At 39.8% G+C, this 14,185-nt stretch overlaps 1 protein-coding gene across 1 annotated transcript; it reads right to left on the reverse strand.

Moving 5' to 3' along the window:
• Positions 1–2,795: 2,795 nt before the first annotated feature.
• On the reverse strand, positions 2,796–10,264 carry LOC311052169 (5-hydroxytryptamine receptor 3C-like). The gene is made up of 10 exons (XM_084066994.1): positions 10,180–10,264; positions 9,958–10,021; positions 8,622–8,788; positions 7,917–7,961; positions 7,288–7,394; positions 5,771–5,940; positions 5,072–5,235; positions 4,784–4,994; positions 3,822–4,010; positions 2,796–3,439 (listed from the first exon to the last, which is right to left on the reverse strand). Exons 1-10 carry the CDS (start codon positions 10,204–10,206, stop codon positions 3,138–3,140), a joined length of 1,446 nt encoding a protein of 481 aa, XP_083923120.1. The 5' UTR covers positions 10,207–10,264; the 3' UTR covers positions 2,796–3,137.
• Between the last annotated feature and the right edge of the window lie 3,921 nt (positions 10,265–14,185).

Genomic DNA, 14,185 nt, shown 5'->3' on the forward strand with positions numbered 1-14,185 from the left:
GATACCAGTATCGGAAAGGATAAGGATAAGGATAAGGATAAGGATAATTCATTTAACAGGTCCGTTCATGAAAGTCCTTGCGGTCTTGTTTCCAATGAGGGCCTTTGAGCAATTAGGGGTTAAGAGTCTTGCTCAGGGACAAATTTAATTTCATCGACACATATACTGGCCTGGCCTGGAATCGTACCTGGGGCAACCAGGGCCTCTGGCTCCCTAGGCGGGCTCACTAACCACTCAGCTATGGCCCCCCCTAAGCTGCCGATACTGCCTAAAATTCTGGCATCGGCAAGTATACTGTACCAGTCTATGCCGATCCGAAACTACGTAATTTATCACATGCTGATATTTAATTTACAGTCATATTTTGATTGCTTCAGTTGATGTTGCATGACTCTTTTATACTCTTACTGTACTATTTACATTATTATTATTTTACTAACTTGTAACTGCACATTAACAATTATTAATAGAATTGTCATTTATTCCTAGATCAGTGGTTCTCAAAACTTTTAATCTCAAGGACCCCATGAGAGTGTACAAATGGAACCAAATGGATCCCTAAAGGTCCATTTGGTTCCATTTGTACACTCTCAGAGTTACAGACCTGTAAGGGTCCATTTGGAACCCCCTCAACGAACCAGTTGGGCCCCACTTTGGGAGAACCATTGTCTTAGATTTGTTTAAATTACTCACTGCACTGGTTTCGGATCAGTACTCGGTATCGACCGATACGCAAGTTATGGGTATCGGAAATGGTATCGGGAAGGAAAATCTACAGATCTACAACCTCGTAATGCGTAGCGCCGTGTTGTGAGCTTGTAGATTGGCTTTTTGCATTTGATTGTTGATTGTTGTTTTGTTTCATGTAAAATACTTCAAAATTTCAGACCAAAATAGTTCAACCTGTGACATGTGTCACTGCCTGGTGTTCATGTGACAGAAATCCACACTGTGATTTGCAGCAAATGCAAATTTCTATTCTCTTGCGGTCCCAGTTGTCTGAGCTCATTTCCATTTTGTGTTGGGCAGAAACCTCTTATGTCCATATTCCGACTTTTTGTGTTTTGCCGCAAATTAACGCCCTACTTGATCATACTACAGCGTCACACACAAAAGCATTAAAAATAGCAGATACACAAGCTTGAAACGCGGCGCAAAGCGACACGTTTTGATTTTGTAGATCTCCTACTTTTGATACTTTTGAATTAGAATCCTGCAAAAGTAACACTGTGGTCTCACCGCTCTATCAAAAGACAGGTGTTGTGAAGTGAAGCAGGGTGTGACAAGAAGGACACAGACCCATATCAATCATACTCATAAAAGTTGTAATTTATTTATATTATTTAAATTAATAATATAGGCCACAATGCACAATTCATACCAGTATTTCTCAAACTTTTTTGTGCCAAGGACCCCCAAATTCATAATGCTGAGGGCATTGTATTTTATGGAGTGGCGTGGTTGCAGAGTGCAGTAATGAATGAATGGTTTTTATTTCGGTATCCACAGTTAAAAAATGTAACACACAACAATTCAAAATAAAAGAATAAAACAGTACTTGAACAGAAAAGGTGTAGGCTGAAGCCGTAGCTTATAATGCCTACCCTTTTTATCTTATCACTTAAATCAAAAAGAATAATATCTATACAATCACCTGTGCAGATTTTAGGTTGCAGGCTCCAACATTTTCTTTTATGTGCAGTGCTGCCATTTGAGCTGGTTAGGTGATAGGTCAAAAGTAGGCCTAGGTGTGGATTTTGACTGACACACAAACACCTGTAATGACCCCTACAATTTGATCTTGGCCTATGTAGCCGTATAAATAAGCACTTTAGATAGTTCCCAACTATGTTCAATAATGTATTTTCACAACAAAGTTGTGTGATACATTTGCATGGGTAATACACACACAATAGGTTATTTGGTGCTGTATTTGGCACTGTGAATTCTGGGATTAAATCATCCATATTTTGTATTACTAGCTGGCCTTTGTAATTAATCTCACACCAAGCATTTTTGGTTCCAATATTATTATACTGCATTTTTGTTGTATGGAACATGTGCTTACTTCTGTGAGCTTTTGGTGGCTGCTGAAAATCTAATGTTGCTTCAAGACATCAGACTATTGACTCCTGTCAAGCTCACATGAAAGGTAGGACACAAAATGCAAAGAAGAGAACACACAAGGGTATAGGCAAAAGCTGGAAGTCTTTACTGACATAAACACTCACAAGTGAACCTCACACAACAAAACACACTGAAATTGAAAATGCTGTAATATGACAAATGGGCAGTCCTAAATACCAGAACAATCAGCTCAAGAAACAAACTCAAGCATCTTCAGCTGGGTTGCCCAGGTGGAATCAATCTCTCAATCTCTCAATCCGGACAAAGAAGGGAGGGGGAGAGGGAGAGAGACAGGGACATGCAGGGATGTTCCTCTCACATGAAAAACTAGTCAATTGTTTTCAAGGAATGTTTTAGTGTTCAGTTGTTTTCCGAGATTCTACAAAACCATATCCACATCAACCACATAAAATTACTTAAGCAAATTGTATGGGACTTTGTGTGTCCAATAGTGTTAACTTAAATTCCAACCAACAAAAGCCTTCACATGAAGAAACGCAACTCTATGAAATATTGAGCAATTTCAACAAACATTTATGTTACTGTCTACAACATGGGTCTCCAACAAGGGGTCCAGCAGTATCTTTGCAGGGGCCCCCCTGCAAAGATACTGCAGGGGGGCCGCCAAAACTTTGTGTGATAGGGACTTAATTTTTTTTTTTATTAACCACTTGAAACCTCACATCACTTTTCTTGGGGGAGCATCAGATTAAAATAGAAGATCTACAAGCTCACAATGCATCTGCAACACGTTGTGAGCTTGTAGATCGGCTATTTTCGGCAAAGAGGTTTGGTGTACAGGGAAAAAAGAGCAGACCAAGTACCGAGCCAAAGGTCAAGTTGACAAAGTATTGAGGGTTTAAGTCGTTAAATGTCTAAAAACTCACATTTAACATGAATCCAATATGTAGTGGGGTCCCTGTGTCATCTCTCTCTCAGCTAAGGGGTCCTTGGCCTGAAAAACGTTGAAGACCCCTGGTCTACGATAATGTGTAACAAACAGTGGTCATCTACATATTATCAGCTGCATATGTGCTGGCCCAGATACCGATGATGGTAATGAAGCTGACTGATAAGAAGATGATGTAGAAGATGAAGAGCAGGCGGTCAATGATGAAACCCACCTGAACCCACTCCTCAGAGCTCTGGTTCCCTGTCAGCTGCTGGTCCACCTGGAGGCGGATGGCCTGGAGGTCTTTACCCAGCTTCCTCATCTCCTCCAGGGCCTTATCCTCCACCTCAGGCCCCCTCTCCTCTGGAGCTTTCTCATCAGCCTTGTCCTCCACTGCCACCAGAGGGCAGGCATTCACTTCTAGGAAACAGGTATGCACATGACATTAGTGTAAAATAGCTGGGCATGGGAGGTAAATATCACTGGCTTTGAGTGAGCGGGGTGTATAGAAACGGCAAAGTTCTGAACTGACATCATCTGGACCTTCTGGCACATGCAGGTGCATTAGACCTACTCCTAATTCAGTGCATGTGTGCACAGCGAAATGTACTTGGTTATTTCCTTTCATTGGATGCTATGCATTGTGTTGTTTTTATGAGAAGAGTTTGTTAATGTCGCCGTTCCATTGAGGATGTAACATAATCAGATGTATATAGAAATGTGGACTTGGTCAGGGTGCTATTGTGGAATAAAACTAATATCTTTTTATTATTATATAACTCATACCATATTATTCCCATACCTGAGTTAGTTTTTTCTTTGGTCTTTGGAGGAAGGCCTACAAGAGGGCCCAGGATATGTAGGACCAACACCTGGACCCATCGGGGGACCGGAGTGATGTTCCAACTGGAGTCACACAGGAGATTGGTGATGAGGATGGTCTCTAGTAGGCTGGCCACCATCAGAGCCAGGCAGAGGCAGAAGAACACATCTGGGAAGAGAGGGATAAAAGGGAGAGAAGGAGAGCAGAAGGAGTGATGGAAGTCAACATGGCATTGTTCTCATGCAGCACATCCAGCGGCGGACTGGCCATTTGGCCTACCGGGCAAATGCCCGGTAGGCCAGTGGGGCGCTTGGCAAAATATTTTCGCTCCCGTTTTAGGATTATTATGGTCATTTCCGGGTCGCGCGGCCCAATTATTAGTTACGTTAATGTTTGGGCTGGGATGCTTTCCAGCAGGGGCCTCAGTGCGGTTGCAGAGTTCATGTGCAGGGCTTGGTTGCCCTCCCCGCCCCCTCCGTTGATCCGGGGGGTGGTGGGCCGGTTCGGACCAAAATGCCAGGGCTGAATTTTGGTCCCAGTCCGGCCCTGAGCACATCTGAAAGGTTATATTCCCAACACACACTCACAGAAGTACAGAGAACAACTCAGGTCCAGTTTACTAAATCTAGAGGGTTTAAGTGGTTAACAACCTGGATTATAGTATACTCTACGTATGTATATGAACTGTTTGAACTTGTAACATGTGTGTCATTGATTGATTCCAACAAATAACAAAGTGTGTCCTTTTATCAGTTCAATAAGGGGACGCGTCTTTTAGTGTCCATATAAGGGACGATTCTGTATCTCAAGGGACGGTTGGCAACCCTAACGTACACGCGCACACAATCCATGGTCCTTCAGAAACATGACATTTCAGTTAAGCCGTACAGAAGGCTAGCTAGTCCTCTGGCCTTTACGCCTGGACAGCTTGTACTACTGACTTATGAGAGGTATGCTGCTTCCAGTGACCGGCAGAAGGTCGTTCATCATGAGGAGGAAGACGGTGTAGCCCAGGATGAGGGTCATCTTGAAGGAGGAGCGGTCGACGCTCTGGGGAGGAAGCAGGAAGCTGAAGAGGTCCACTGTGATGAGGAAACAGCTGGGAAGGATGAGGTTCACCACATAGAGAGTAGGCCTGCGTCTCATTCTGATCTACAAGGGACAAGAACAAACCATTCCAGGTTCACTGTTTCTGGGTTCAGGGTAGTATTTTTATTATTTAAACGTACATGGAATGCAAGCTCATCGATGCCACCACCCATAGGAAACTGCAGGATATATTTAGTGTATGTGATGTCCATCAGCTCCCACTCTCCGTTGGCTGACATCACCTCCTTGGAACGCTTCAGAATAGCCTCTAGTGATTTCCCAAGTCTCAATCTCACCTCAGTCTCTGAGAGGAGAAGAGAGAACAAAGGAGAGATTATACAAGGAAATAAGAAGAAAAGGGTAAATTATGATTTGTTCCTGTCGGGCAGAAACCTCTCATCTCCATCACACAAAAGTAGCAGATATGGGCCCGGACGGCTAGGGTAGCGGTCCGGGCACTATAGGCACTGGGCACTGGCAGCGTGTCGAGGGTTAGATTCCCGATCCCTACGACCTTTGCTGCGTGTCACTCCCCAACTCTCTCAAAAAAAGAAAATTAAGTTATAAAACAAACAAAAAAAGTAGCAGATCCGCATGCTCGAAAAGCGTTTTGAGCTTGTAGATTGTAGATTGTAGATTTGAGCTGCTACTTTTGATCTAAGAAATGTCCATCTCATGTCCATATAATTTCCATTATTCATTACTTTCCATTATTAGTAGTATTCAATTCAAAGTACATGTGAGGGAACAACCAAAAACCATTTGTATCTGAAAAAAAACTAAATGTGACATGTGGGTGCTGAGGAGGAGCCCTTCTTGAGCAAAGCGGTGCACCTCACCAAGGTGCGTGTAGGAATTGAAGGTGAGAGTGCAGTTCTGGACGTCAAAGGGGAAGGTGTAGATGTCAAGGTTGCAAGAGCTGACTACCCTCATGGGCAGCGAGTTTTTTATCCGGCCGTGGTAATTGGCGGTCACGTAGGGGACAGACGGGGCGTCGTTCTTGTCCATGCTGCAATACGGGAACAAAGCAGAACATGCAGACTGATGTCATACAGCTCTAGAATGACCTTTTTGTAAAGTATTTTAAAGTAATACTCGTGTTTAACCCATCATCAGGACATTAGCCTGGCATTAGCTAGACTTATCACGTGGGTTCACTGGCCAATTCCAGGCTATCATGCCGAGTACTGATCCGATACACCAACGCGTCATAAAAGAACAATCTTTAGGAATAAATAACAATTCCATTAATAATAGTTAAAGTGCAGCCACAAGTTAGTAAAATAATAATGTAAATAGTACAGTAAGAGTATAAAACAGTATTCAACTGAAAATAATTCAGTGCAAATGAAAATATCATATTATGAATTACGTGGTATCGGATTGGCATAGACTGGCATACTCGCTGATACTGATATCAGCATTTTTGGGCAGTATCGGCAGCTTTTCCAATACTGGTATCGGTATTGGAACGACTCTACTTCAATCCTGTATAATTTGCAAAGAATGCCTATACACAGCATACCCAAAGCAAAGATTCTTGAACCATTTGGAATAAATGCGTGGGCATGGTCTCATTTTGAAGGTAACACTTTAAAGTTTTTCCCCAGAAAAAATAATCTACTCTATGTGCAAATGACATTGAGTTATACAAGTTTGAACTTACTGGAATAGAAGGTTTTAAATTTTCACCTGAATATTTTCTATAAATAGAGGCCTTTTTAACACTGCTATTATTATTTGAGCTGGAAAACACAATGTGGCCACAGTATGAAGCCTTTTCTAGCCCATGACCATAAAACATTTGATTCTGTGAAAAAATCAAATGTGTTATGGTCATGAATGATGATTCACCAGTAGCCTGGATGGCTTGATTTTAGGCTTAAAATAATTGATATGTTTTTGGAAATTTGGGAAAACTTAATGGCCTTTTTATTTTGTGGAGCCACTGCTATGCCCTATGGGGGTTTCTGTGGGGTTTAGACATTATACTGTATATCACTTAATCACCCCGAAGGAAGAACATCATTTTTGTGGAAATATGTCATATTGGCGAAGTAGAATTCAACTTTCAACAAGTCGCTGCAGCTTTGTGAATGTTTGTTTGTTTGTGTATGTCAGACTTCGGCGTTGATTGTAGCGTCAGTTTTGATGCTATCTTGGTACATTTTGCATAATTCTAATCACAAGACCTGTACCTTTAAAATGGTATATAACTTGCCAAGGTAGGTGACACACACAATTATGTACAGTTCACTTGTTTGTTTGTCTGAAAAATGCAAAAACAGCCGCAGGCCGCTGAGTGTTATCAGGTTAAGACACAATCATGTACTGTAGTACATGTAACAGAACTCACAATTCGTTGATCACTACATCTGGAACCCAAAACTTTGTTCTGGGTAGACCAATCTTGTCGGTGCCACACTGGACCGGGTCCCAGCTGAAGAACTCATTCATAAAGTACTAAAACAACAAACATGTGTCATTGAGCTGTACACAAAGCAGGCCTGCAGTGGGTTATAATGGATGCTGAGTTAAAGGAGTAGTTCACCCAAATAATTACTTATTTTCAATTTCACACCCCATGAAGCCTTGAATTCATGGAGATTTTTTAGTTTTAAGCACATTCCTAAGCCAATATTTGATGAGCAGCGGAGACTCAAAGAGTCAGTCTCCTACTGAGTCTCCTACTGACCGATGACCCGGTCATCAAATTATTGGCTCAGGAATGCGACAACATCTATAACATCTCCATGAATTCAAGGCTTCATGGGGTTTGTAATAGATAGAAATTAAGTATTTTTTGGGGTGAACTACTCTTTTGATAATGAAGTCATAAACAGTGTAGAGTATTTGTATTGTCATTAATGAGTTTTGGACTGTTGCATTGTTGTCAGAATGTAGAACAGTGAAAGAAATGAAGTAACGTCAATTAGTGGTCAGCCACAAGTAATTGTTTTGCATTGTTTATGATCAAATACTCACAAAATCGAGCCAGATGAATGTAGTCAGAAGCTGAGATTTTTCATCCTGTTTTTTGTTTTTATTAAAAAAATACAATAATAATAATTAAGAAATATATAATTCTTTACATGGACCTATTATTTTACAGAAATTAAACAACATTTTTCTCAATTGACAATTGAAAGTCCAGACTGCATAACACAACTAAATGAAATACTATAAACCGCTTGTCTGAGTGACAAGGGGTTACTTAGGCACGGTGTCAACATTGGTACAGGGAGAGGTGATCACTGGCACATGCTGGCATAAGTGTGAGACAGAGGATTTCTGGTTTAAAATAAAATAAAATATATATTTTAAATGTAGTCAATTAAATCAAGTCCCCTCACTTGTATGTAAATGACATCCTGCACATAATTCTACATTCATTCAAACCCTGAACTCTGACTGGGGAGTGAGTCTGGGAGATAGGTTGGGGTCTAATGACAAAATGTCCTGATGTGAAAGAAAATAATGATAATTAAAGAAAAGGCTGTTGTATTTATGGACTGTAAAATCTGTTGGAAATGTTTTCATTTGATGTGGTGTTAATGTTGATGGCACACTGACTATCAAGAAAATAAAAACATGGCACTTCATGTCAAAAAGGTTGCTGACCTCTGTTCCACTCTGTAATAACTATGTTTTGGAGAACATAATGTTCACTGATTCTACAAGAGGACGTACCACGCCGAGAATACCGTACAGGGTGAAGGATGTGTTGACATAGGTGGGTGTCGACATGTTCATGACGGGCCGTATGTCGCTCAGCTGGAAGACAGGTCCCAGAGCCTCAAGGAGAGCAGGGGGATCCGGACGCGTACAGTTCAATACAATGGCACCATCGCATGGAACTGTGGGACGACTCTGGTCATGTTATGGTTATTTGTTCTCTTACAGACTTTAAGTTAACTCATTAAAGGTAGGGTAAGTGATATTTTTTTGTAATTTTTGTTTTTGTTAAAAAGGTTAAAGTACTATATTTTGATAGTAATCATTGCTTTGTTTTTGTTAAAAAGGTTAAAGTACTATATTTTGATAGTAATCATTGCTATAGAGCGTTTGTTCGGTCACAGGGGTCTCTCCAGCTCTTTAGTAAACAGAATATAGTACATTTTCAGGTAGGTGACAACATTTGAGCCAATCAGGAGAGAGCACTGAAAATGCATTTTCTGTTTAATAAAGAGCTATAGTAACGAGTACTATCAGAACATAGACCCATTTTGCAATTATTTGATTAATTGCAAATCAATTACCCTACCTTTAACCACTTAAACCCTGTATAACTTGTTATACAATGAACACTGAATATAGCCAAAATACAAGCACACAACATGGTGAATTGGGACACATTGTGAGCTTGCTTTAATATATCATGTTATTCAGGGGTGGACAACCTTAGGCATGGGTGCCAACATTGGCACAGGGCAAGGTGGTCACTGGACACTGGGACACTGCCACAAGTGTGAGAGAGGATTTTCTTTTAAAGTTAAATATTTAAAAAGATGTAGTCAATTAAATCAAGTCCCCTCACATCTGTACGCAAATTACATCCTGCACTTCATTTTACATTCATTCTGAACTCTGGGTTGTAGTCTAATCCTGAAACTATTTCAAAAGAAGAAAAATAAATAAAGGTTGCTATGTATATGGACAATCAAAATCTGAAATATTCTATTGTGATGTGGTGTCATCATTCTTAATTTTGATATGGCACTCTGACTATCAAGAAAATAAAAACATGAAATTTCATGTCAAAAAGGTTGCCAACCCCTATGTGATTGTTGCACAATTTGCAGAAGTCCCAACAACATTCCACTGCTTCTACTATGAATACTAAATATAAGTTAGTGGCAAATAAAACCACCTTGATTCTTGATTCTTGTAGATATGCTATTTTCTCTATTTCTGAACATTTTCATACAGAATTTGAATTAGAGAGAATTAGAGTGGATGCTGGGGTAGTGGTTGGAGCAAGATAACAACAAAACTTAAGCATCAATATTAAAAGACCACTCCTTACCTTTCATGACACTGATGGTAAGGATGCACAAAATCACAAAGGGCTGGACTGATGGCTGGAGCAGCTAAAATTGACATTAGCAAGATTAAGTAATATAATCAACAGTTAAAAATGACAGAACTAGAAGTGTTTATCACAATCAGAGCTTAATCCAGTTTTTTTGTCTTACAATTAACCTACACATGAGACATGTACAGTATGCACCATGAAAACGTAATTTACCTTCAGTTTAGAATTCTTGTCAGCCATCACACTGTGATTTCAACGCTGTCAGAGTGGAATGGTTTCTTCAGCTTCCAAATGGTGCAGATCACAGATTAATTTATAACCAATGCAAAGGTATTTTACATACACAATCAATCTTGAATGATGTGTGGGGACTGTGGATGGAAATGAGCTTCCAGCTAAATCCGCCATGTTTACATGAGATACTTTTCATCTTATTGAATTCACATTCATGTACTGAATGTTCATTGGTCCTGTCCAAATAAACAATAAAGTAAAGTAACGGTAATATTTCCCCAGAATATTACTGGACCATAGTTTTTTTTTAAGAATTCACTTTCTTCATAATATTAATCAATTCTTCAGAGAGAAACAATCTAAAACGGTGCAGAAGGATCTAATCCAATACCTACTTGCAAACTCTTGCTAATCCCACATAAACTTGTGTCAGCAGGCTTAATCCCAAATAAGACATGCAGTGGCACAGACAGCATAAAATAAGCCAAGAGTGCCTTGGGAAAAACCTTCACCAACTCAGGTGGCTTTTTACATCTCTGTTCTGTTTTGCCTATACGTGTTTGGACAACAGAGCTTCTGTTGTGGTGGATGGCTTGGTTAGTCTGTGTGTCTGTAGGTAGTGAGAACTATAACCACAGTGGTGTGTGACTCTCACACCGGGGGGGGGGGGGGGGATTTCCAGTGATGGAAGAAGTACTCACATGTTTTACTTAAGTAAAAGTATCAATACTGCAATGTAGATATACTCTGTTACAAATAGAATTCCCGTATTAAAAATGTACTTGAGTAAAAGTACAAAAGTATCGGTATCAAAATATACTTAAAGTACTAAAAGTAATACCCATTGTGCAGAATACCCCGATCCACAAGTTCAAAATGTATACAGAAATCTTCAGTTTTCATATAATTCTATTGGAGTAAAAGTACATTAATTTCCTCTAAGATGAAGTGGGGTAGAAGTAAAAGTATTGAAAATTGTAAATACTGAAGAAAGTAAAAATACCTAAACATTTTACTTGAGTACATGTACTTAGTTACTTTACACCACTGGATTCCACCCCCACATCTTCATGGTAGGGGTGACATCTGCTGGCCACATAAAAAAACAATGAAGAATTTAAAAAAAGGTTCTAATTTGCTTTCTGCAAAAGGATTAAAAACAGTCTTTAGTCCTTTTTCAACTTTGAGAAATGTCTGTCTGTCTGTCTGTCTGTCTGTCTGTCTGTCTGTCTGTCTTCGGGTTTCACTACTGGGTTGCTTTCAACTGTTTTACTTTTGTGTACACTTTAACCCTTGTGTCCTTATTTTTGACATGTTTAAAAAAACATTTCAAAGCCAACAAAAATAGCAGATCTACAAGCTCATAATGTGACCTGTTGTATTGGGCTTAAGTGGTTCATCTTGTTTGACATTTGGTTGTGTTGTTGTTTTGTTTCATGACAAAACAGAAAACATTTCGGACCAAAATAGTTTGACGTGTGAAAAGTGTTGCTGATGTTAGTGTGCTAGAAAGCCACAGTGTGATGGGCAGCGAATGCAAATGGCTTTCTCTTGTGGTCCCAGTTGTCTGGGCTTATTTGCATTTCATGCAACATATCATGGAGTGCTGCCTCTGTGGTCTCACCGCTCTATCAAAACAAAAGACTTCATGTCGCGAAGCAAGGTGTGACAAGGAGGAGACATACCCATATTAATCATATTCATAAAAGTTGTCATTTATTTATTTAATTTGAATGGAGAATATAGGCCACAGTGCAGAGTATATATATATATATATATATATATATATATATATATATATATATATATATATATATATATATATATATATATAGTATAACAAGGCCTAACATTCATATGCATACAGTATGACAAATGAGAAGGCTAGCACAAGAGCAGATTTATAAATAGGGTTAGATTTCTGAATGACTCAAGGGATGACTTCTTGAAAATAGATTCATAAGTTCAAGTCTGAAAACATGGTGGTCAAGTCCTGGGTACAGATGCCCTGCATGCAGGCTTCACAGTGGGCAGCCTCGTGGGGTCCTCTAACTTCCGCGTTATGAAAGGTCCTGTTCCTTTCGCCCACATATTCACCGTAGCACTTTTCCCTGATCTTCTCCATCAGCTTCTCCAGGAGAACTTCAATGTTCTCTGAGGGGACCGTGGGGTCCTCCATAGGGGCTTCAGTGCATCGCCTGCATTTCTGACGAAAGCGTTTCACCTTAACGGTTCCCTTCCCTGCCTCCAGGCGCATGTGGAAGAGCACCATCACCCTGTTGGAAGGCCAGCCTTTCTTACACTTGGAACACTTGAACCTGCATAATGAAGACAGTTATTATTATTATTATTACAATTTTATATACACACTAAAACCTGGAGTGTTAAAAGACGACTTCACCCATTTTCAACCTGTTCATATCATGAGCATATAATGCTCATGATAAAATTGTTTAAAAAGCATCTACTCTGTCTGTATTTTTTTCTCATATAGGGCTGTGGAAACCCGTCTACCAGTGACATTCATCGTAGGCACAAATTTGTTTTCTTCAAATTTGTATTTTTATTATTGCAAGAACAATTGCCTCCATTATAGCATGCTAACTTTCCAGGAAGAGAAAGCCTGCCGTTTCTCGATGATGTCACTGGTAGGCTGGTTCTGAACTGTCCACAGACCGAGTTGACAAAAATGGTATCATATTATCATGAGCTTTAGTGAGGACCAGTTATGAAGATAGGCTGAAAATGGGTGAAGTTGTCCTTTAAATTCACTCAATGAAAATAAATTAATAAAATAGCATAAAAGACAAAAGGTGTAAGTGCAAAAATCTCTCTTTATACAATACATAATCCGGTCTCAACATATTTACATGCCATACACAGACACTCTACTGATTTGGGTGACTAAGGACCTTCATGCATCCCCTTTAAGCCATAATTTAACATTAGTCAAACCTCACTGTAATTCTAAAACTAGCCTTAATGCTTAAGGTTAGGGTAAGTGATATTTTTTTGTTAAAAGGTTAAAGCACTATATTATTCTGATAGTAATCATTGTTACTGTATGGAGTGTTTGTTCAGTAACAGGAGTCTCCCTGTCTTTCCAGATCTTTAAAAAACAGAAAATAAATGTTCAGGTAGGTGACAAACGTTCAGCCAATCAGGAGAGAGTACCCATTTATCAGCTTCATTTTTATAGTGTTCCAAGTTCCAATTTTGTCTGCTCATTTCTTTGTGTCATCACTTCCAATTTCACTTGTTTATCTTGTCTGAGTTCTCTATCCTGATTGGATAAAATTGGCATCCTGACCTGAAAATGCATTTTCAGTTTATTAAAGAGCTGGAGAGACATAGAGACTCACGTTACTGAACAAACAGTCTATAGCAATGAGTACTATCAGAATCTAGTTATTTAACTCTTATTTTAACCATAGAAAATCACTAACCCTACCTTTAATGCTGTAGTCCTTAAACTATATCTGAAAATCAAGAATGGAAATCTGTCGCTGTTTGTGAAGACATTTGCTTTTCACACACACACACACACACACACACACACACACACACACGTAAGCGCACACGCACGCGCACACACACACACGCACGCACGCACGCACGCACGCACGCACGCACACACACACACACACACACACGTAAGCGCACATGCACGCACACGCACGCACGCACGCACGCACACACACACACACACACACACACACACACACACACACACACACACACACACACACACACACACACACACACACTTTGATAAACTTTGATAAACAACAACAAAGCAGACTAACCTTGCCATTGTATTTTTTATGTACTGTTTCCAGCCATTGCTCAGACTATCTTTCACAATAGAATTACTAAACTCTAAAGTCCAAGAATCATCGAGTCGATTCAATTCCTCGATTTTTGTATCAAAAATACTCGTCCATTCCTCCAGTCCCATCGTTGATGTCTGACTGAGAGACTGAAG

This window comes from Gymnoscopelus microlampas (genome assembly GCF_963454915.1).
Source record: "Gymnoscopelus microlampas genome assembly, chromosome: 9".
In the NCBI taxonomy this organism is placed as follows: Eukaryota; Metazoa; Chordata; class Actinopteri; order Myctophiformes; family Myctophidae; genus Gymnoscopelus; species Gymnoscopelus microlampas.

Coding starts and splice junctions, on each gene's coding strand:
- LOC311052169 (XM_084066994.1), bottom strand. CDS start 10,206: ATGGCTGACAAGAATTCTAAACTGAAG. Junction 7,395..7,916: donor CATTCATCTGGCTCGATTTT/GTGAGTATTTGA, acceptor TTGTTGTTTTAG/TACTTTATGAATGAGTTCTT. Junction 5,941..7,287: donor GATGTAGTGATCAACGAATT/GTGAGTTCTGTT, acceptor CCCGTATTGCAG/CATGGACAAGAACGACGCCC.